Here is a 21,473-nt window from a genome sequence, read left to right on the forward strand (position 1 = left end):
CCTTCAGTGACCTTGGAAGGAGCAGGATGCTCAGCAGGATGCAGACCCATCTCTCACTGGCTGGAAACAATGGAGCAATGGCTCAATTATTCTTCCTTTTACATTTACACTGCAGACTAAATGCTAGTCACATTTTAGTATTTCAATAATATTCAGCTTACAGACTTAATTTCAAAGCAAGTTTTGATATTTTCATAGATGGACAAAAACTGTTAACATTCCTAGAGATAAAAGAGATTGTTTTTTCCTCTTTTTTTTCCTTTTTTTCCTTTTTTTTCCTTTTTTTTTTTTTTTTCTGCCTGGCACATCAAAGGGTGCAAAAACATTCATACATCTGGTTTCTCTAATAGACCTTGCTAGAGCTGTGAGTGTTTAGGATAAGGAGTGTGAATGTACATGGAGTGCTGGTATCTTTTTAGTCAGATCTGCTCTTCACACAGCAGCGTGAATAAAGCCTGAAGTTGGGCACTGTGTAAACTGATGTGGAATGGCACCTTTTGGGATAAGTCAGGCAGAATGAGACTTAGTGCCAGTTTTATGTAATACTAGCCTAGGAGTCCATGTAGAAATCCGTGAACTGTGGATATGAATAGCACAGGGAGCCCCTAGGGATCTCAAGGTGGGCAGGTGCAGGGAAATGCCGTCTCCCTGGGTCTTACCAACTGTATGGCTTGTGCCTGGTCTTACCAGCTGTATGGCTCGTCCCTGGTGACCCAGGAGCATGGGTGGATTGAGCAGGAGTCTCCCATCTTCTCCATAGGACAGGCTTCCTATCAGCAGGAAACTGGGGAGAAGCAGAGAGCAGCAGGGAGCAGTCACCCCATAGCAGGGAATCAGCAGGACACCTTGTACTTGCCTGAATGCCTTGCTCCAGGAGTCACAGCAGCACCATGGGAATGGCTCCTCTGATATGGGATACTTTGATAAATCTGCTGCTGTTGATACTATTTTGGCTTGTTTTCTGCTAGCTTGGTTGGTGAGGGTACTGAAACAGCAACTGTTAGAGATAAAAAACTAACTTCTAGGGAAAATAAAAAACTTCTACAAACACAAAGAGGAAGGACAAAAGTGCATACATTAAACTTCAACTCCACAGTACTTTTATTTACTTACTACATACATATGCTTTATAAAATAGAATTTAGTGACTTCCTTCCTTCACCTAATACAACTCAAAGACATCTGCAAATACAGTCTGTCAGACAACTATTAAATAGACAGCATTAGAACCATTAACTTGGAGATAAGAGATGTTTTATCTTATTGCACACTCTCCAAAAGTCTGGTTCTGTTGATAATAACAGCATGGACACTGACATCATTACACCTGCTTGGATTCTTAGTTGTGATCTGTACTGCAGAACTATTAAATACATTAAATTTAACCAAACACAGAAAAGTGCCTGCCATTCTCAAGAATGAGGATTACCCAAGAAAGTAATACAGGGCGTTAGTATATTAATGCACACAACCCCCACAAATATAGTTAGAAACAAGCAAAGTGGTTAGTTAGCAGCAGGAATGTTCATAGGGTTCCGAGAGAAGCATCTTCAAAGACTTAAGGATTAAAGTGAACCTGCAGAGAGGACAGAAATTTGAAAGACATCAGTGAATTAATCTGCAGCTGACATTAGCAAAATAGAGTTAGGTAATGCTGTAACATCGTTTCCTTTTTCTAGGCTGTGATCTTGTGTTTGCAGAAAATGGGGCCTGTTGCAGAGATGCCAGGAGGCAGATTGTTTGCCTGAGTGGCTGTCAGCACAGGGGAAGGAGCTGTGGCACTGCCATCCATCCTCCATCCTGACAGGAGCCCAGGTGGGGATGTGCCACTGCCCTGAAGCACAGGCAGCTCCATCAAGTGTCTCCCAGCCAGATGTTCAGTGTGGTTACCTCCTCACAGACTGGAACTATTGACCAGATATCACCAGGTCCTGTTTTGCACAGCTGGACAAAAACTATCATCAGCCCACTCCCACTAGAACATCCTCCTTTTTTGCAAGAGGGCTTCAGTCAAGGAGCCCTGAGAAGGAGCAGGAAAGGGATGAACTCCAGTGTAAAGTAAAATTATTTTGGACTGATGTAATTGAGTCTGCTCTTATATCAAAGAGTGAGGACAAAGTTTTCCACCAGGCTAAGCTATGATCTGGCTCCAGTGTATTATCACATTTTTTTACCTGTAAAGCTACCTATATAAATTGTTAAATGGGAATTTCCCTGGTAGCCTGCTACCTGGTAATTATATCAGCAGAGCAGGGTAAGAGATGGCAGGAGAGAATGTAAGTGTGTTATGGGAATAACAAAGGAGGAATTCAATAATAACAAACATTTGCTTAAGAACATATTGTACATTTGGGTGTGAAGAAGGACTAGTTTCTGTTTTATACATGGTAGGGGAAGTAATTGAGAAGGTGTTCCATTCAGATGTTATTGCAACTGGGAAGTTATGAGACAGCCTCAAAAATTAACTCAAAGGTAACAGACTTCTAATATATAAAAAAAGAACCTTCTTTGAATTTACTTAGCAAAGCACATAATTCACTGAGATCTAATGGTGTTAAAAAATTTGTTTCCTATTCCTTCTTCTATGACAGAGACAGAGACAGAGAAGAAAATAGAAATATTTCTTAAATTTACATCCTCTTGTGAAATGGCAGGACGAAAACAGTAATGAGGATTCAAGGTCAAAAAGAATTCTGTCCACATCTCAGTCCTTCTCAAATCATTTTGAAGAATGAGAACTGAATAGAGGAAGAATGAACTGATTTCTTTTAAGTTTAGTCATTGCAGATGCAAAATGAGTATCATTCTGCAGATATGGTGCCAGAGGACAACACAAGCTAACAAAATAATGGTAGTCCAAATAAATAATTTATGCACCATATCAAAAACTGAATGAGATAAAGACATAGAGAACACATTTGAAAATTTGGAAATTGCTCAAAGCTTTTCCTCCAGTGTCTCCCAGGAGGATGAGCATGGAGGACTAATACACTGTGACTGTGTATAATTCATAAACTTTCCCTCATTTTTTGATTTTCAGTAGTTACAGTTTATAGCTAACAAAGGAACAGAGTGGAAAAATCCTGGTGAGAGTTGAGAGGAGAACATAAACCAGCTGATTCCTCCACTTAGTCTATTCATAAAGGGCATCTGTTCTCATCCCAAACTGCACATATATTTGCCATTAAACTTAGCACATTGAGAACAGACAAAAAGCCTTCTACTCACATCCTTATGTCTACTTTATATTTATATTTTTATGACAGCTATTGCAATGTGAAATTATAACACAAAAATCCATTTCAAGGTGATTTGTTTTAAAATTATTCTGTTGTGACTGTTGGTTAATGTTCAGACTGGATTTCTTAGGGATTCATTCAATGGCAGCAGAGCAAACTCAGAGCAAACTAGTGAATGCTATCAGAAGGCAGTGGGATGTTTCTGGATGAATTATACAGAATAAAACCTCCCCCACCTACAGCCACATTGGAAAGATGTTTCTAAGTTAAAGAAATCTAAAAGTTACGTTCAGATAAGATTTGCCTTGAAAAGATTTTGATGGTCGCAGAAATGTGAAGTCACATTCTGAAGAGATAGGGCAGGCATATCCAGTTGAAAAGGGTTGTTTTCAACTCAGCATGTCAGCAATTTGTAACAGATTTTATACACAGAACAATTAAGTTACACAACCAATATTGCTTTCTATAAGATTCCTTGGAGTTTTAATTTTTAACCAAAACCAGAAGATAGCATCCTGTGGCTTCCTGAGGGAAACCCTTTGCCTCCTACTCCAAGTAAACAAGCAGAGCCCAGCACATTTCTCAGCTGCATGACAAGTTCCAAGCTGCTGGGAGGCTGAGAGGCCCCCAGCCTCTGCTGCCATATGTCAGAGCAAGCAGTGTCTGCCCTGAGCCGTCACAGCAGACGTGGTGGAACACCAGAGCAGGAATTTCCACGCGGCTTCCCACCATCACCAAACACTAAAGAAACCACACGGTGCTCTCAGGGCACCTCTGCAGATCTATTGTTCTGGAGGTGGGTAAATGAGAAAGAAGGTCACTGCTACCAGCAAGCTGCAGAAGTGACTGAGGGGAAGCTGCCCTCTGATTATCCCCTGTGCTCTGAGCCCAACAAAAGGGATCCATTCTCCCAGCTCCTCCCTGTGGTATTTTCTGGGGTCCCCTGTGGCAGGAAAGATGAATCTGACTCCATGTTCTTAGAAGGCTAGTTTATTCTTCTATGATACTAAATTATAGTACACAAAAGAAAGCTACACTAAAACTGTACTAAAGAATAGAGAAAGGATACCTACAGCAGGCTTAACAAGATACTAATGAAAACTCGTGACTCCTTCCAGAGTCCCGACACAGCCTGACTGTGATTGGTCAATGAGTAAAAACAATTCACACATTGGATAAACAATCTCCAACCACATTCCAAAGCAGCAAAACACAGGAGAAGCAAATGAGATAATATTGCTTTCCTTTTTCTCTGAGGCTTCTGAGCTTCCCAGGAGAGAAATCCTGGGCAAAGAGATTCTTCAGAAGGTATGACAGTGACACCTCCCTGCCTGTCCTGTCTGCCTCTGAGAGCCTGTTGTTATGTGAATGTTGTTTACTTCATTAATTTCCTCCTGCCATCAATTGATGAATGAATTATTCATAAGTAAATTTATAAATTATTCTACTAGTTCTATTGATGATTGAATAATATTGACCATATAAATTATTCACTCTTCTTTTTCTCCACCAAATGACAAATAAATTATTTGTGAGTATTGTTTTCTTCATTATTAGATCAACTCTTCCATCTGTTGAGACATCCATAAGATGTCACTCACTATGATAGCTGTAAAATTTGTAATCAGGACCCTTTAGGAACTATGCTTTCATGGACAAACAGAACTAGTTTAACTTTATTGTATACTTATATGACAGTTTCTTTATGTACAAGGTCCTTTCTTTACATATAAGGTCCTGTGCCTTTAAATATAAGGTCCTTTAGAGCATGAGGTAGTGTCTTGTATGTTTCACAGCCAAGTAGACAACGTGCTGAGATATTTTGGGTTAATTCTCACCCAACCAAGACATTTTTTAATTGTGAAGTACTGTACTGTAATTTTACAGTTGTTACAATTTGTACTGTAATTTTACAGTTTTCCATATTTGGACTTAATAGTCAGGGTTGAGGCCTTAGCCTTCCCTTGATCCCAAAAGTTGTAGGTTCTGTAAAGGAGCATCAGGAGCAAAGCCAAACCAGAGATACCTTGACTAATTACCATTACAAATGTGAACTGCATAGGCCAGTTATTTCAAGTTCCTGGATAAACTACATGAGTTTTCCATCAAGATAGATCCATGCCTTCTGTCTCTTTCACTGATTCACCAGTAACTATTTGGCAATCAAGTGACAGCCTCTTCTAGTGGCAGCATTTCTAGCATATTTTACCATGCAGACAAAATATGTCTATATCCAAAAATATGAACAGTCCATGTGGTTATGATGGGTTAGGGAAAAAATCAAAATCAATTTTAAAAAATGCATTTCTAGGAAAGTGATGCTAAGCCACAAGCACCCACAAAGAAAGGACTGTGTCCTCTCTGTTCCATGAAGCCCAGGTTGAATTAAGTTCATCAAGACAATCAAGCTGCATTAACATGAAATCAGTATAAGGATCATGAATAGTATGCTGAAAAGTAATCTCTAAGAAGTTGCTCGGAAAGAGACAGAGAGAGGAGGTATCTCATGCCAGAAGAGGAGCAGCCCTTCAATAATTTTCCTGGTGTGAGGGCCAGCAAAGATCAGAATCACATACCTCTCTGCTGGCATTTGCTTGAGCCCGAAACCTGTCAGTAAAGTATGTGCAAAGATGTTTTGGTTGACTTTTTATGTTCTTTTTTTAGAATTTAAAACCATGAAGCAGACTGGCATATTTGCCAGTCTGAGTACATGTAAGAGAGTGAACGGAGACCAAAACTACAGTTCAGGCTGCCCAAGGGGAGGAAAATGAATAAACAGGCCATGCCAGAACAAGAGGACTGCCTAGTGAGCAGAGAGCTCATTTATGGGGAGCTCTCCAGCACTGGGCAGGTCTGTAACATCATAGCACTGTAAAAGCTGTTTCTTCTTGTTTTCCCTTTCTTTTCCACCCAAATGATCTGTGATCTATCACAGGTTGTCCCTTAGAACACGTGCACAGCAGAAAATCCCAGCTCTTTCATTTTCAGAAAAAGCTGTTAATAGTTCTGCCTCTCTCACTGAGGCACACTAACAAGTTCTTGTCTAAACTGTCATTAATGTTTTCACTTAGATTTCCACATTAAAATTGTCAGCACTTCAGACTGAAGTGTTGTGGTCAGGGCTTACAGGGGAAGCACTGAGACTTTGCATTCTGAAAAACAATGATCTTCAGGGTCAAGTTTTTTAAAATCTGTTTGTCCCTGTTCTCCCAGCAGAAGCCCCATGGGATATCCAGACACAGAAATAGACAGAAAGGTATGACAGAGAAAATGGGAAGGTGGTAAAAGTGTGCCTGGACAGAAGTGGTGTATTGAGAGAGCTGGAATGGAAGAATGCCTTTAGCAGCTCTGTTCAGAATGGATATGAACAAAGCACAGTTACATTGTTCAAGGGCAGAGAAAAGACCACTGCAGTAGTTGGGATAAAATGGTGAAGGGAGCACACAGGAAAAACTTAGAGTTATATAGGTGGGTAATGGACTGAATCTTTGGGACAATTATGACAAAGAAGTTATGAAATTTAGTCTGCATATGAGATTACAGAGAGCAGTCTGAGCTGATCATGTTTCAATTAAGGGTCTGAGCAAATGACAGAGATGCTACTGATCAGAACAAGTGTAGGTGCTCCATATTAGACAGCATGATGTCTATTCATCAGCAATGGGATAGTTCAGAATATGAGTTTGGATAGGAGAAAAGAGATGAGTAAGTGTACAATATAAAGATATGAGCTGCACAGAGGCTTAGGGGGTACTCTCATGCAATGATATTTTTTCTCACTGGGAGTAAAAGCCAGGAGCAAAAATCTACTGAGATGGATTTACTGTAAATGCAGTGTACTGTCAAAATATATTTGCAGCTCAGTTAGGTTTTTCTGTTAGTTTCCCATCAATGCTTTTGACTTCTATTAATGTTCCGAATTTATTTTGCTGCTTTTCTGAAAGTAAGTCACCAGAAAACAGAGCTGCAAAAAGCTGCAGAAGGCCACATATATTTTGCCCTATATCTAAGAGAAATTTAATTTAAATTATCTGTCAGAGTCAGTTAATTAGGAAACATTCAAACAACCTTCATATGTCTTATTTCAGATGTGATATTATTTAGGAAAGGGTAATTTTTCCAAGGAAAAAAAAGGAGCAAGTCTGTGGACATGATTCTTAGTGAAAGAGAGCATGTCAAAATTACTAGTATGTGACAAAAGGTAATTTTATTTCACACTAAATCATATTAAGCAATAACTCTCTGCCTTATCCTGTTCAATGTAGTGAAACTGTTCATGATGAGGACTGTACCCTCAAGGAAGGACTAAATAAGAAAGCTCTGGATATCTACTTGCTTACCTTTTTCTCAGAAGACTCATAATCTTCTTCTCTAAGACTTTCCCAGAGCTGAAAAGCAAACTGCTTATTCCTAACATTACACTAGTATTGGCCTCTCTTTATGATTTCTTCTATAACTTTTGCAATCATTGCTTCCCTCTTCCATGTCATTGAATTTTTTCCTCAACTTCTTTTTTCCTGTATTATTGTTACTTTTGGTTGCAGTTGATTTAGCGCCATCTTGAAGAAACAAGGGTGGTATTTTCTTTTAAAAAAACTGTGAAATTATTGTGTTGTAATCTCTGTACAACCATAACTGCATTTCCACAGGTATTCTACCTTAGTGTCATCAGCTCCACCATTCCTGAGAAACGGAGCAGACAAGGAAGGTGATCATGTCAGGAAGGTGATCATTTCATGAAGATGATCACTTCAGAAGAAGAGGAGGGAATTAGGTGGGGAAGTACCATTAATCCGAAGAAAAGGGCCAACCCTATCAGATTAATCTCACACTCTATGAAGAGCAGTATTAGGTAATATACTCAGGATGCTGGCAAGGAGACAGGCATCTGTATTTTGGACTAATGAAGTCCTATGAAGATCTATGTGCTTGGAAATGTTCCTGGAGCGCTGTAGCTAAGTGTGGATCGTGGCAAGCCAGCCATCGTCGAGCAGAACGCGGCCGCCCGCCTCGGCGGCTCGGGTGCAATAAGGCAGCTTTCCTGAGCAGATGTGCCTGAGACCTCAAGGGCATCAAAGCGCCTGAGATTCCTAGCTGCTCTGACAATCTGGCAGCAGATCTGTTTGGCACAGGCCATCACAAAGTCAATAGCAAGCTTTTGGAGTTGTTTCTCTCTTCCCAACACCATATTGCTCAATGTCTTTCAGTGAGATGCAAAAGGAAAAAAAAAAAAAAAAAAAGAGAACCGGTCAGAGCCGGTTATGGCCTTCTGTACTGTTGTCACTTGACCACTTGACACAGCAGCTTCCTGGAGATAGCACAGTTATGGGTAGATGAGTCTCTAACGTGTCTGGAGTGAAATGTCCTGTGGGCAGTGGACTAAATAAATAGTCATTACCACTCCATAGACTCAAGAGAACACAGATATCTGGCTTTCCAAGCCAGCCCCGATGGGGGATTATGAGATACAAATACTCTTTCAGCACTGATAGTGTGCTGACTTCTGAGAAATGAACATAAATGAACATGTTTTCTTATCTAGTATCCATATACAGATGCTGATTTTTTGGGTGGTCTCAGAGTCTAGGAACTTTTCTGGAGAAAGGCTTTCACCACTTCTTTACACAAAGAACTGGCTTCAAAGGGAGCTTAAAGACAGTCCTAAATCTCAAAATCTACAGTAGCTGACCAAAAAAAAAAAGAGTATTTTAGGTTATTGTCACAGCTGTGGCATAACAGGAGAGGAAATGTTTATGTTGGAGTTTATCTGCATTATTTATTGTTTTCTGTCAGCTTTGCTGACATTTTCTTCTCCACTCTTTCAGTCAATATGAGTCATGAGAATAAAAGGACAGGTCTACACAGGGACACTTATATGAATCTGTGAACTTCTTCCATGTTATACTTCCTTCTTTTCTTTATTTGAAACCTGAGTCAAGCAAGTGTGCATTAATCTTACTTCATCCCATTTCAGTCTTATGCTATAGAGAAAAAATTGAAAACTCTAATTACTCATGAGAATTAAATTTCTTTTTCATATTAAAATATGAACCATTAAGGAAAATATTAAAAAAAAAATCCAAGTTCCTTTTCTGCAGGGTCAGCACTTTATCATTCCCTAAAATATATGGTATTTTCAATTCTTTCAGTTCCCATTATCCATTTCATTTTACTGTGTCAAAAAATTGAAGCATTTTGTCTCTCCTTAGACTATTCCATGCTATTAGGAATGAAAAATCCTCTCTCTAATGAAAAATCATGTTCTGTTTTATCATGATCATTCTAGTTCTTTAATACTGTTCACGCGTTGCAATAGTTCCGTTGCAATTAAGGAAGCCACCGAAGCATAGGCTACAGGGGAAAAAGCACAGCAGCACTGTGTCTTTTCCTTGCTGCTAGCCCAGACCTTCCTCAGCAGTGAGACAGAGAACGGGGAGTGGGGAGGACCTGGAGGAGAAGCAGGAGCAGTAACACGACTGGCTCTTCCAGGCAGACCATGACTAAGATCATGAGCTGGTGAGAGTGCACACAGTTTGAGGCACAAAGTCCCTCCTTTCCCAATCACCATATGATTTCACACCCCAGAAAAACTCCAGGTGCTTGATTTGTATGAATTTTAGTGACAGTGAGAAATGGAAGAAACTGTAGGTAACATTCAAGAGACATAATGCAAACGTTCCCAGTGATAAGTTCCCTGACTTGTTTCCTGTCACTGTATTTAAATCTCCTACAAATTCAAAAGATCTTTCTGCAGTGTACGACAACAAATATTTGTTGGTCAACAGCTGACCCCTGCTGGTGTGAAAAATAATAGTAAAAAAAAAACACACCAAACAATAAATTCTAATAAAAACTACATCCTATTTATTATTTTTACAGCCTCCTTTGTGCATATTTGCCTTTTGCTTGTACTTCATTTTGATTAATCACTTAACTCTATCAGGACTCTCTCTCTTCAGCCTGTTTGCAAAAAGAAAGGATGTTGTTGTTGTTGTTTCTTATACTTCCATCCATAATCAACCACATGCTATTCATTTATCTATTACATCTTCTCATGTCTGCTCTATGTGTCCAAAAATTTCCCTTTGATCATTTGCAAACAAGTTCCTGGCAATTTCTTGTTTCATTGTCTGTTTATTTGGAAGTGATGATGGCAGCATATTCTCTTTTCTGTGCTTCTGCACAATTCAGATTTTTATCAGTAATGCCATCATTACTAGTATGCTTCTTCTCCAGTTTTCTCCTACTCATTTGACTTTCCCCTAACTTGAACCAAAAACTAACTTTTACAACAGCTCACAAAAAATTTACACTATTTGTCCTGCATACCCACTATCTACCTTTATACATGATCCCTTAATCTTGTCATGAACAGTCCATCTATTTTTCAGTTATTATTATCATCAGAGTTCTGTATAACTGTACTGTCTTCTCTTGGCAATTCACTCAATAACCTTGGTCCTCTCCCCAGCAAAATGGGAATGTAGGGAAAGGGGTTAAATGAGGCATTCACATCAACACACTGGTAAGGCTACTTTCTAATGTTTCTTTATTGAACTGTATCATGATAGTCTAACACTTCAGATCAGATGTACATCTGAAATCACAAACCACATTTTACTTTTCATTTACACAGGATTTACAAACTACATTTTAAAATCTACGTGATGCTTCACACAGTTTTATAAAGCATGCATTCAGTAATTTGTGTTGCTCTTTGTGCATTGTGACTCTCTCAGATAGCCAGGAATGAACTCTCTTGTATGCATATTTAACTAAATTGTCCAAGACAGATATTTCTAATGTAAGCCCACTGGAGCTGTGCAACAGTGTCTTGTCATCTCTTTGGGTGGGAGGCTCCACATTCAGCATCCAGCTACTGAGAAAGTTCTGCCTGCAGCTTTCTCCCAACCCCCCTCCCACTGGTCAGCAACTTTTGTGACAGTTCAGCTCTTGTCCCTAAAAGAGAATAAAATTTTTTAAAAACACCCTTATTTGCCTCAAATAACTGCTAAAAGTCTTGTCACTTTGGATTATATTTTATCTTGCCTTCCAGCTTCTTGTAAAGTTTAAAAGTATGCACTCCTAACAGAAAACTTTGTACACCTGATAATACTTCCCAGAATTTTAATTTCTTTCTTTTCATTTCTTCTTTCCATTTCATTTAAGTGTTGCTGTGTTAGTCTCCAGCAACATTTTCGCCTTAGGGAGCTTCACCTTAATCACATTCTGGTTGTATTAACTCTGTGTCTTAAATAGAAATGTTTTTTCAGTCCTCTCCTCTGGCACACAGAGCTGTCTCAGTACATCCATTGAAAGGTGTAGCCTTTTCTGGAGTCAAGATATAATTTTTCTATGTTTTTTTCAAGAAAAATTTAACATCTAGGGAAAGTTTTATTGAAATCATCTCTCTGGAATAAAACTCCTTCCATGGCCTTTAAATTACATGCTAAAAATGAAAACAAAAATGAAACAAACAAATAAATAATGCCATCTTTACATTTCTAGTGTGTGCCTAATACTTGTCCTTCTGTGGGAAAGTTTTCTGTACTTAGGCACGTGCAAATATAAAACTTGGGAACTGGTTTGGGCTTTTTTGGTTGGTGGATTTGTTTGATTTGCTTTGTTTGTGTTTGTTTTGTGGTTTGGTTGGTTGGTTGTTTTTTGTATTGACTCTAATTTCAAACACTAATACTGAAGTCATGAGGCCTTGTAGAACATATTTCAGGAAACAGCTTGTCATTAATTTGATTTTGTTGTGGCCTGATGACCTCCACAGCCTCACTAAGGCTTGCAGGCAGGACTGAGGTGGGCTCCAAGAGCCTGTACAAAGGAGAACATATGGAAACAACTTTAGTTTAATGTATATGTATATGTTTTCTGAGAGACAAAGTTCATTGCTGTAGCACTGAAGTGAAACCTTCATTTGGAGGGAGCAACACTGAAATACTTAAAACTTGGTACCTATGAAAATTCATCCCCTTCTTCATGTCCTTCTCTTTCATCTTTTTAAGCTAAATAGTTAAAAGAGTAATTAGCAGTAACATATCAACACAGAGGTTCAGCATTTGTGCATTTTTCTTAATAGTTCAACTTTGGCTACATATTTTCTGCCTTGCTCAATGTACAGGATTCCTAACTTATGCATGATTTTTATGGAAAAAAAAAGGTATATTACAAAAAGGCAAAAGTTTACCATGTAGTTAAAGCACCAGAAAGGAATTATTTCAGACTTAATCTCACTGGTGCTATAGGTTTTCTTGAGAAAAATCACATAATCTCTCTGTACCTCTGCTTTTCATGTATTTGTTAAAGGATGGTAACACTTCTTCTTTCTCTCTATTTACATTGCAAACTCCTTTTACTCTGTGTTTTATATTAATCTTGTTGCACTAAAGATCTTATCTAAGAATTCTTATGATAGAGTTGCTTTTACCTACATAAAAAACAATATATTCCAATATATTCTGTATGATTAGTTATCCTGCATGATAAGTTATCCTGATCTGTGACCTGAGTGTAAAAGGAGTTATTATTGCAGCAAAGTGCTTTAGAGACCAAGTCAGATCAGAATTTCAGTGTTGCATGGCTCTTTTATCAAGAGATGGTGGGTTGTAATTAGAAAGCTTTCTCTATAACAGTAAAATAAATGTGCTTCAGAATGGCTTTTCAACCACACTTGAAGAAAACCAGTTTGGAATGATCTGCATCTGCACCTTTAAACCAGCCAGCACTGGGGCAGGCAGGCTACATGAGTGCTGCCTGCTGGGAAGGGTTTCCAGCTTGTATTATCTCCCTGACTATATCCTGGATTCTAAAGAGAGATTTCTGGGCCAAAAATTTAACATCATGAACAGAAAAGGAAAAAGATGTTTCCAGAAATGGAAAGAAAGGTTTTCAGGCTGTGTTTAGGAATGGCCAGTCAAACCTTGCAATCTCACTGAAAATTCTGCCTCTGTATATAGTTTCATGCTTATAATAATGTATCCCACTCTTGCTTTATGTAAATCCCAAGGCTGGGAAAGAAGAAAATGTGCTGCAAAAGAAACTTTGCTGGAGTAAAACCTAAGAAACTTGACATCAAAAATTGCTCATAATAAGTCCAGACAAAATTTGGGAAAAAAGTTTTTGTTCAAACTACTGCATAATACAGTAAATATTCCCTGATAAAGGGAATGAGACTTTTGATCAATATTTCAGTGATCACAATTTATATTTATGATTTTTGCACCATTTCATGATGAAGACATTTTTTTAGGTAGGTAGGTAGATGGTATGGCTTTATCCCTTGTGAAACAGTGAGAGGATTGAAACTTAATTCTCCTGCATGTCTACAAGAAAGCTCAGAACTGGTACAGAATGAAGAACCATGTCATCTTTGACTGTTCTCTGAAAGGAGGAGCTGATCTTGCTCCTCAGTTCATGTAAGAATGTATTAGGAATCCAGGTCTGAGTCCCGTAAAGAGATCTTCACAGATCACACACATAATCCAGCCCAGAACATAAATGTAATGTTTGAGGAAGAGTCAAACTGAAGATAGTGTTACTCAGCACTTCTTTCTACCCTGGCTGGGAACCTCCTGGTTAAATCCTCTTGGCATAAGGTCATGTCTTTTTACTCCTCACCGCCTCGATAACTATAGTATTTGAGTACATCAGAAAAAGAAATTAAAATATATGCTTTACTATTGCTAAAAACTGGAGATGTAGGCATGCTTGATTCCAAGGTGACAGTTTGTGTCCCAGCAGGTCTTGAGGTGACAGTCAAGGCTGGTGTCATGCAGGTGAGGAGCTTAAATGGCTCTCCACAGAACAGACCAGACTGATGCCCAGCACAGACACAGCTGATAGAATACACTAATGCTGAAAAAACATTATTGTGCCCACTCCAGCTACCTGCTTCCCAGTTCTGTCACAGTTGACTTGCTGGCATGGATCAAGACATCTTTTTTTTGATTTCTCTCCAGTATACACTCTAATAACCATAGAGACAGAGTAAACGTGCTTCCATAAACTGTACACAGGATCTGCAAGCCTAACTCCTGGTTACTTCAGCTTTACTTCACATCAAGGCATTTAAATCTCTGTTGAAATCTAATTCTGCCTGATTCCAAAAGGTTTAAAATTTAAACATATGTACCTAACAAGATGTCTTATTATAGTATGAGCTTCTACAGTAAAGACCTTCATTGTGTCTATCCAACAGTCCTAGTAATGGTGGATGCAGCTGAACTATCACTTCCAGAATTACCATCCTACTCCAGATACATTGCCATGTGGGACTGAAAAACAGTAGCAAAAAAAACCCCAAAAACAAAAGTAAGTTGTTTAACTACTTATTTTGCAGTTTTGCAAAGATTTTCAAGTGTGACCTAATCAGCTGCAGCACCTGATTAAACACTACCCTGCACATACTATGCTTTCTGATGAGTATTTTATGTGTTCTTGTCTCTGCAGACTGAAGAAGTCCTGAAGATTGATGGAGGGCCATGCTATTCAAACAGCAGGCGTTGCTGAGACAGAAGCTCTTTGTGCTAGGCAGCCTTGCTATTGGAAGTCTCCTATATCTAGTTGCCAGAGTTGGGAGTTTGGATAGGTAAGTCATTAAGTAGCTGCTCTCTTGTGTGGAATGGGCTAAGATTGTCTGAGTTTCTGCTTCAAGGGTTTGATTGCTTTCATGCTCTGTTTTTTGGTTTGCCTTTTTTTTTTTTTTTCTTAGAGTCTACTTGTACAGGAAGACAGAAAGACTGGCTATTTTAATGTGGTTTTCACTATTTATTCCTACCCTTTGGAGAAGAGAGTAGGAAAATAGTCACAGTCATCCCTGTCAAAGTTTTTCTGTTTGTCCATTTGTATTCTGAACACACTGACACTTGTTTTCAGAGAAGAAATAAACTAGCATCCAGTAAAAATGTCATTACAGTAGCTCATTTTGCCTGTGTACATCTGTGTGTTGACCTCTAGTTTCAGCAAAACAGTTATGATGTATTTATACATCTCCTTTTCTAAATTTGTGAGCAAGCAATTAATGTGCTGCAGTGGTAGTTAAAATTAAGTATGAGCCTGCAGAGCAGCTCGTCAAATTTTGAATACTATTTCATTTGAAAGATTGCTTCAGGGTTTGAGAATTTTAACTATGTTAATTAGCTGGTATTTTCTGTAGCTGAATGTGCTAAATAAGTGGGTTTTCTCTGCAAATGATTTCCTGGAGAGCAGTAGAAAGCACAGTAGAGAAAATCAAAGAGTGCTTGGCACTTCTGACCAGGCTGACTTTTGACTGGTTTTTGACAGTGCAACAGTAGTGCTACCTGCACTGACACTGCTGTTCCTGTCAGCTTTGAAATGGCCTGGGACTGCTGTGGTAGGTGCTACACAAATTCACAACATATTAAAAACAACAACAACAACAACAACAACAAAAACAACAAAGAAAAGAAAAAAAGCTGATTTAGAAACATGAATGTAAAAAACCTACACGATTTCCAGAATCAGGTAGACAGTTTACAAGTGTTAATGCTGTATTCTTGTCCTTCTTTTTAATGATGCAACATATTAGGTGGTTTCAAAACAGTCACACAATGCTGTGTGAATATGTGGTGCTTGGAAAGTGAAAACTGCTACCTATGGTCCACTGCTAGGTAACAGTGGGCTCCATTGGCAGTCACTGGGTGCCTTCTTCCACTCCTCAAATCCACTCCAGAAGAAGGAGACCATGTACTCAGCTAGGATCAAGTGCATTGCAAATTGAGCCCTGGAACTTCTTTCCCCTGATGGTCAAACCATCTCTGATACTTCGGAAGTAGAAATTTCACTGAGACTAATGTGATTCTGTAAATGGAGGCAGAAATCCTTACTGGTCCCTGCAAAAGTATATTTTATGCTCAGAGGCATGAAGTCTAATTAACCTTCTCCTATTATCTATGCTTGCACATCTACAGAATTTACTGATGGCTATAAAATTATCTTGCCACAGTATTTGACTCGCTGACCTCCTGCGGCAATGAATTCTGCTGGTTTCATACATAGTGTTGCCAATGGCAGTAAAATTCAGTTTTGTTCTCTTGCTTTACCCAGAGTGAAGCATAGCACACTGCTAAAAAGAAGTCCTGTGTATGGACTTGTTATGAAATAGAGAGAGAAAGAAGTACTAGAAAGGACAAGGCACAGATGAATTAACTGGAAATATTCTTCTGCCTGATCATTGTTGAATCTCTCAGTTAAAGGATGCTAAGTGGCTTCAACAGACTTTGGAATAACTAATTGTTCAGGAAGAAATCCAGATTCATTTATACTTAATTTATGCTGATCTAATTTGAACAAGTGAGCTGGGGGTGGCTCATGTTTAATAGCCTCAGATTAGGCTTTCCAATGGCAGTGTCTTGAGTTTCCTCAGGCCCAAAGGGAAATTACCACTAGTTTATATGATTCATTGAGTCATAAAATCTGATAAGATGAGCACTTCCCTCCAGGGGAGGCCACCTTCCTTCAGCTCCTGAGAGCACAGGTCTGCTTCACATGTAGAAGCTCAAATAGATTCTGTGGCAATTTTGAGCATGTCTGGATTAGTCTTTGAGTTACCTGACTCCCTGACTGGCAGTGCCAGGGGCCTCCACATCTGATTTCCATGCTACAAAATACTCCTGCTGGAACCAGGCTTATAATCTTTTGCTGCTGTGACACCTCCATTGGAAGAAAATTAGCAAGTATTCTGGATCAGGTGAGACAGCTCATTAAGACTGCCCAGATCTACTCCAGCTGTTTTGAAACTTCTCAGAAATACAGGTCCTGGAGATTAATTGGTTTATGGTGGGTTCTCTAAAGAAGAATTATTGTGGAGTTTTACTGTAGCAGCTTGAGAAATTACCTGTTTTGGGAGAGCAACTCAGTGATATAATAAGTGCCATATACTCTTTCTTAGCAGAGAACTGTTATTTAATGGGAAAGTTACTCAGACAATTAAGAATATCAGCATGTTGCAATATAAGAGTTAATAGTTACATCTTGGATTAAACTATGAGGATCTGCCCTTTACTTTCCACCAGCAAGATCTTTTAAGTGTTACTTTTTCATTGTTAGAGAAAGTAGAATCAGGGGGAAAGAGTAAAAGAGCCTGAAATACAAAGGCTGAGGAAGGACTTCTAACAACATTGAATCTTTTCCCCTAGGCTAGAGGATATCTTGAGTATTTATTTATTTTCAAAGGAAACCACCCTGTTTGACAAGCTGTTGTGTTACACTGAAGGCAGTGCTAGCTGTCTTTTTGAGCAAGAGATAAAATTAGTTGAGATGGGTCTGGAACTGCTGTTGTGGAATCCTCTTTGCTTGAAAACAAATAACAAATATGCAGAAGGAGAGGGAAGAGAACAGAGACAACAATTGCAGTTTCTGTTTCTTATGTTTTTAACTGCCACTTTGCTGATGCATTAAGGCTCCCACCAGCCACACCACAGTCTGACCAAACTGTAGCATTGCTAAGATATTTCTTCTTTTTTTTTTTTTTTCTCAATATGGGCTGGTTTGCATCAGCATTTCAACAATTCAACAAAAAACTTGGTCTTTGCCACCAAGTCAGGCTTTTTCAGTAGATGGCAGAGAGCAAAGGGATAGAAGAAGCTAGACACTTGAGAAAAGAGATAACAGGAACTCACTTTTCATCACACTTTCTAATTAGTCTGCAGGACTTAGCTAGAGCTCATGTGAACCCAGCAATGTCATATGGATTGTTTCCCTGGCTCTGTCTGGACAGGCTATATCTCTCAGCATCTGGATAATCAAGGAAGCAGCTAACAGGTCAGCCAGGGAGATCAGACTTACTTTGTCCCAACCATCCATTGTCCTAGAATCAGTGTCAAATTAGAGACCCCAACAAGCAGTGATGGATGGAAAACCTGCAAAGAAATAAATAATTATGTCCTGAAAGCAGGGTTTGAATAATATATAGTAAATGAGTGAGGGACCACATGCTGAGAAACTAGAATAAATACTGAATACCTAAACAGCTATTAATGAGCATTGCCCATCTGGTATACTGGCTAAGGCAGGGGTCCTGTGAAAAATAATAGCATGTGGCTATGTAATTTAAGAACTGTATCATAATATATGTGCACAGCAAGCTCACACTAAAATTGCCTAGGCAACCTTTGTTCTTACATATCCTTAAATTCAGAGAGCATATCTCAAAAAAATTAGTAAAAATATTTTTTTGTAGTGCCTTGGAAGCTCTCTGTACACACCAAGCTAATCTTCAGTGAAACATTGGCCTGTAAAATGTCCAAAGTGCTGATTAGAGAGTGGACATGAGAGTTTTTTCAAGGTTGTGTAAAGTTTTAACATTTTTCTGACTGAACCCCTTCTTGGATCCAGTGGTATCAGATACAAGAACAAAGAATGAGAAAGTGGAAAAGAAGGGAAATAATTGTAGCTGAATATAAAAGAATGATACAAAAATGCACTTGCAAAAGAAGAAATAATAAAACACAAAATAAGTGGGAGGAGTCCCTTCAGCGGAAGAATACAAGAGTGATTATAAGAAAATCATTGATGTAACAATGTAATAAATGCATTTTTAAAAACTCTTTTTGCCATTCTTTTTGTACCTTGCTAATCTTGTCTGGATCAGAACCTTGAACTTTCTGGTTCTGACTGGCAGACAAACACTGGGCATATTTTAAAGAGGAAGAAAAATACTGAAAGGTGATGCTTACAAATCTGGTTTTCATCCCTTTTCCTCCTCTCCATTAAAAAAGCCATTGCTGGATCAACACAATGGAAGGACTTCAGGCTAGATTGAGAAAAATGTGGGAAAGAGATTACTTAAATCAACTGGATTTTCAGATCAAAATGTCCAAATATAATTCATCTTAGAATGCCTTAAAAACTGCCAAACCATCACAAAATAATGAGGAATGTGAAGTTTAGGCAAGGTTCAAGAAGACCCAAGAACAGTAATCATAGTTCCTATGCTGGCAAAGGGCAGATTGGTCAAGTTAGGAATTTCCCAGCTAAATCAGAGCAAAAAAAAAAAAAAAACACCCAGATTGAATAATAAAAAAAATTTGCAAATTATTTAAGCATTGGCATAATAAAATAAGAGTTGAAAGATGGGCACATCACATTACATTTGAATATGATCCCAAGAGCATGATTCCTTTGTACATAAAACTTGTCTTGAGAGATATCCTCTTTTTACAAGTACCTCTTATTTTGCTTGCAGACTGCAGCCCCTCTGCCCCATTGATGGTCGTTTTGGACCCCGCGGCCAGGACGAAATCCCCTTGCGAGCCCTGCAGTTCAAGCGAGGTCTGCTCCATGAATTTCGGAAGGGCAATGCCACCAAGGAACAAATCCGACTGCACAATCTGGTTCAGCAGCTTCCCAAGGCCATTATCATTGGGGTGCGGAAAGGAGGCACCCGAGCACTACTGGAGATGCTGAACCTTCACCCCGCAGTGGTCAAAGCTTCTCAAGAGATTCACTTCTTTGACAATGATGAAAACTATGCCAAGGGAATTGAGTGGTACCGGAAAAAAATGCCTTTTTCTTACCCTCATCAAATAACAATTGAGAAAAGCCCCGCGTATTTTATCACCGAGGAAGTACCTGAAAGGATTTACAAAATGAACTCATCTATCAAATTATTGATCATTGTCAGGGAACCTACCACAAGAGCTATTTCTGATTACACTCAGGTGCTGGAAGGCAAGGAAAGAAAGAACAAAACTTACTACAAATTTGAGAAGCTGGCGATTGATCCTAATACCTGTGAAGTGAACACTAAGTACAAGGCAGTGAGAACCAGCATCTACACAAAACATCTGGAGAGGTGGTTAAAATACTTCCCAATTGAGCAGTTTCATATTGTGGACGGAGACCGGCTCATCACAGAACCACTGCCAGAACTCCAGCTGGTTGAGAAGTTCCTAAATCTTCCTCCAAGGATAAGTCAGTACAATTTATACTTCAATGCCACCAGAGGGTTTTACTGCTTGCGATTTAACATTGTCTTTAACAAGTGCCTGGCGGGTAGCAAGGGACGCATCCATCCAGAGGTGGACACCTCTGTCATTACCAAATTGCGCAAGTTCTTCCATCCTTTTAATCAAAAATTTTACCAGATCACGGGGAGGACATTTAACTGGCCCTAAACTAAACTTCATACAACATTTTCTGTTGCACCTGAGGCATGCAATAGGATGCCTCCGCTGAAATATGCACTTTTCATAGATACGACTAGCAAAGTAACTTTTTTCATGCATACGTGTACATAATGCAGTGTGTGACCAAATATACGGTGGGATCGATTTTTTCTACAGAGTAGTAACTAACATAAATTTACTGTCAATATAGTTGCATCTTTTAAGATATAATAATAAAGGGAAAGGAAGTATTTAGGGAAACAAAGTCAGACACTGTTAAAAGGGTCAGTGTTCCTCTCGCTTAGTGAAGTGTTTATGTGACATACTTATTGATCTAAGCAGAACATTATTTTATGCCATAAAAATTCTTGTTAAAAGTCTGTAAAGCTGTGAGAAAGCATAATCTTGAGGCTATATTTGGTATGTGTATTGCTAAAGGAATACTGACACTTTAAACAGAGTGCTGAATTTTTACAATGAGAGTGAATAGTACTATTTTCTTATTATTTTAAATGAATATCTTATCTCATACAAACTACATTGTTTTAGAGTTCCTGTGGTGAGTTTGCACTATTGTTTTATTGTATGGACCATAGTGTCACTTGTAGCATGTCAATCATGTGTCAAGAAAAAGGTCAAATAATTTTTTCTTCTATACTTGTGCGTCAGCAAAGCTAAACATGGTGTACATAGTGTACAATGTTTGTAAATACTGGTTTCACACTAAGTAATTCTATTTTGTAAACTGAATATGGCTATTTAATTTATTGTGAAAATTAAATTTATTGTGGTATTTAAAAATGGAATGGATTAAAATTACCTATATGTGCAATGGCTTTTCACCTTTGCTTGATGTATGTCAGTGTGGTCCCTTAGCTTAGGTCATAAGTATGTGTGAGATTTGCTCAGGTAAGCTTGGTTTATAGACTGTTGAGGAAAGTGATACATGAGGCGAGGCAGAGTTTGTTAAAAAGCTCACCCTTCTAGGAATCTAGTGTAATGTACACCTCAAAAAACATTGCTGCTCTTTGTTGTGGCACTTTGCAAAAATTAATGCAGCGGCTCGTGAGGTTAAAGCATGACTGCAAAAGCCTACTGT

At 38.7% G+C, this 21,473-nt stretch overlaps 1 protein-coding gene across 3 annotated transcripts in view; it reads left to right on the plus strand.

Annotated features, from left to right (window-relative positions):
• The window catches only part of HS3ST5 (heparan sulfate-glucosamine 3-sulfotransferase 5), a 192,690-nt gene extending 171,488 nt beyond the window's left edge, over nt 1-21,202 (plus strand). For all 3 annotated transcript variants that reach the window (XM_058021249.1, XM_058021250.1, XM_058021251.1), the window contains exons 3-4: nt 14,697-14,835; nt 19,453-21,202. In XM_058021249.1, the coding sequence (XP_057877232.1) occupies nt 14,729-14,835; nt 19,453-20,383 (1,038 nt within the window). In that variant the 5' untranslated portion in view covers nt 14,697-14,728 and the 3' untranslated portion in view covers nt 20,384-21,202. The remainder of the gene's footprint in view (nt 1-14,696; nt 14,836-19,452) is intronic.
• Nucleotides 21,203-21,473: the final 271 nt, after the last annotated feature.

The sequence above is a fragment of the Melospiza georgiana genome, chromosome 3 (genome assembly GCF_028018845.1).
Source record: "Melospiza georgiana isolate bMelGeo1 chromosome 3, bMelGeo1.pri, whole genome shotgun sequence".
Classification (NCBI taxonomy): domain Eukaryota; kingdom Metazoa; phylum Chordata; class Aves; order Passeriformes; family Passerellidae; genus Melospiza; species Melospiza georgiana.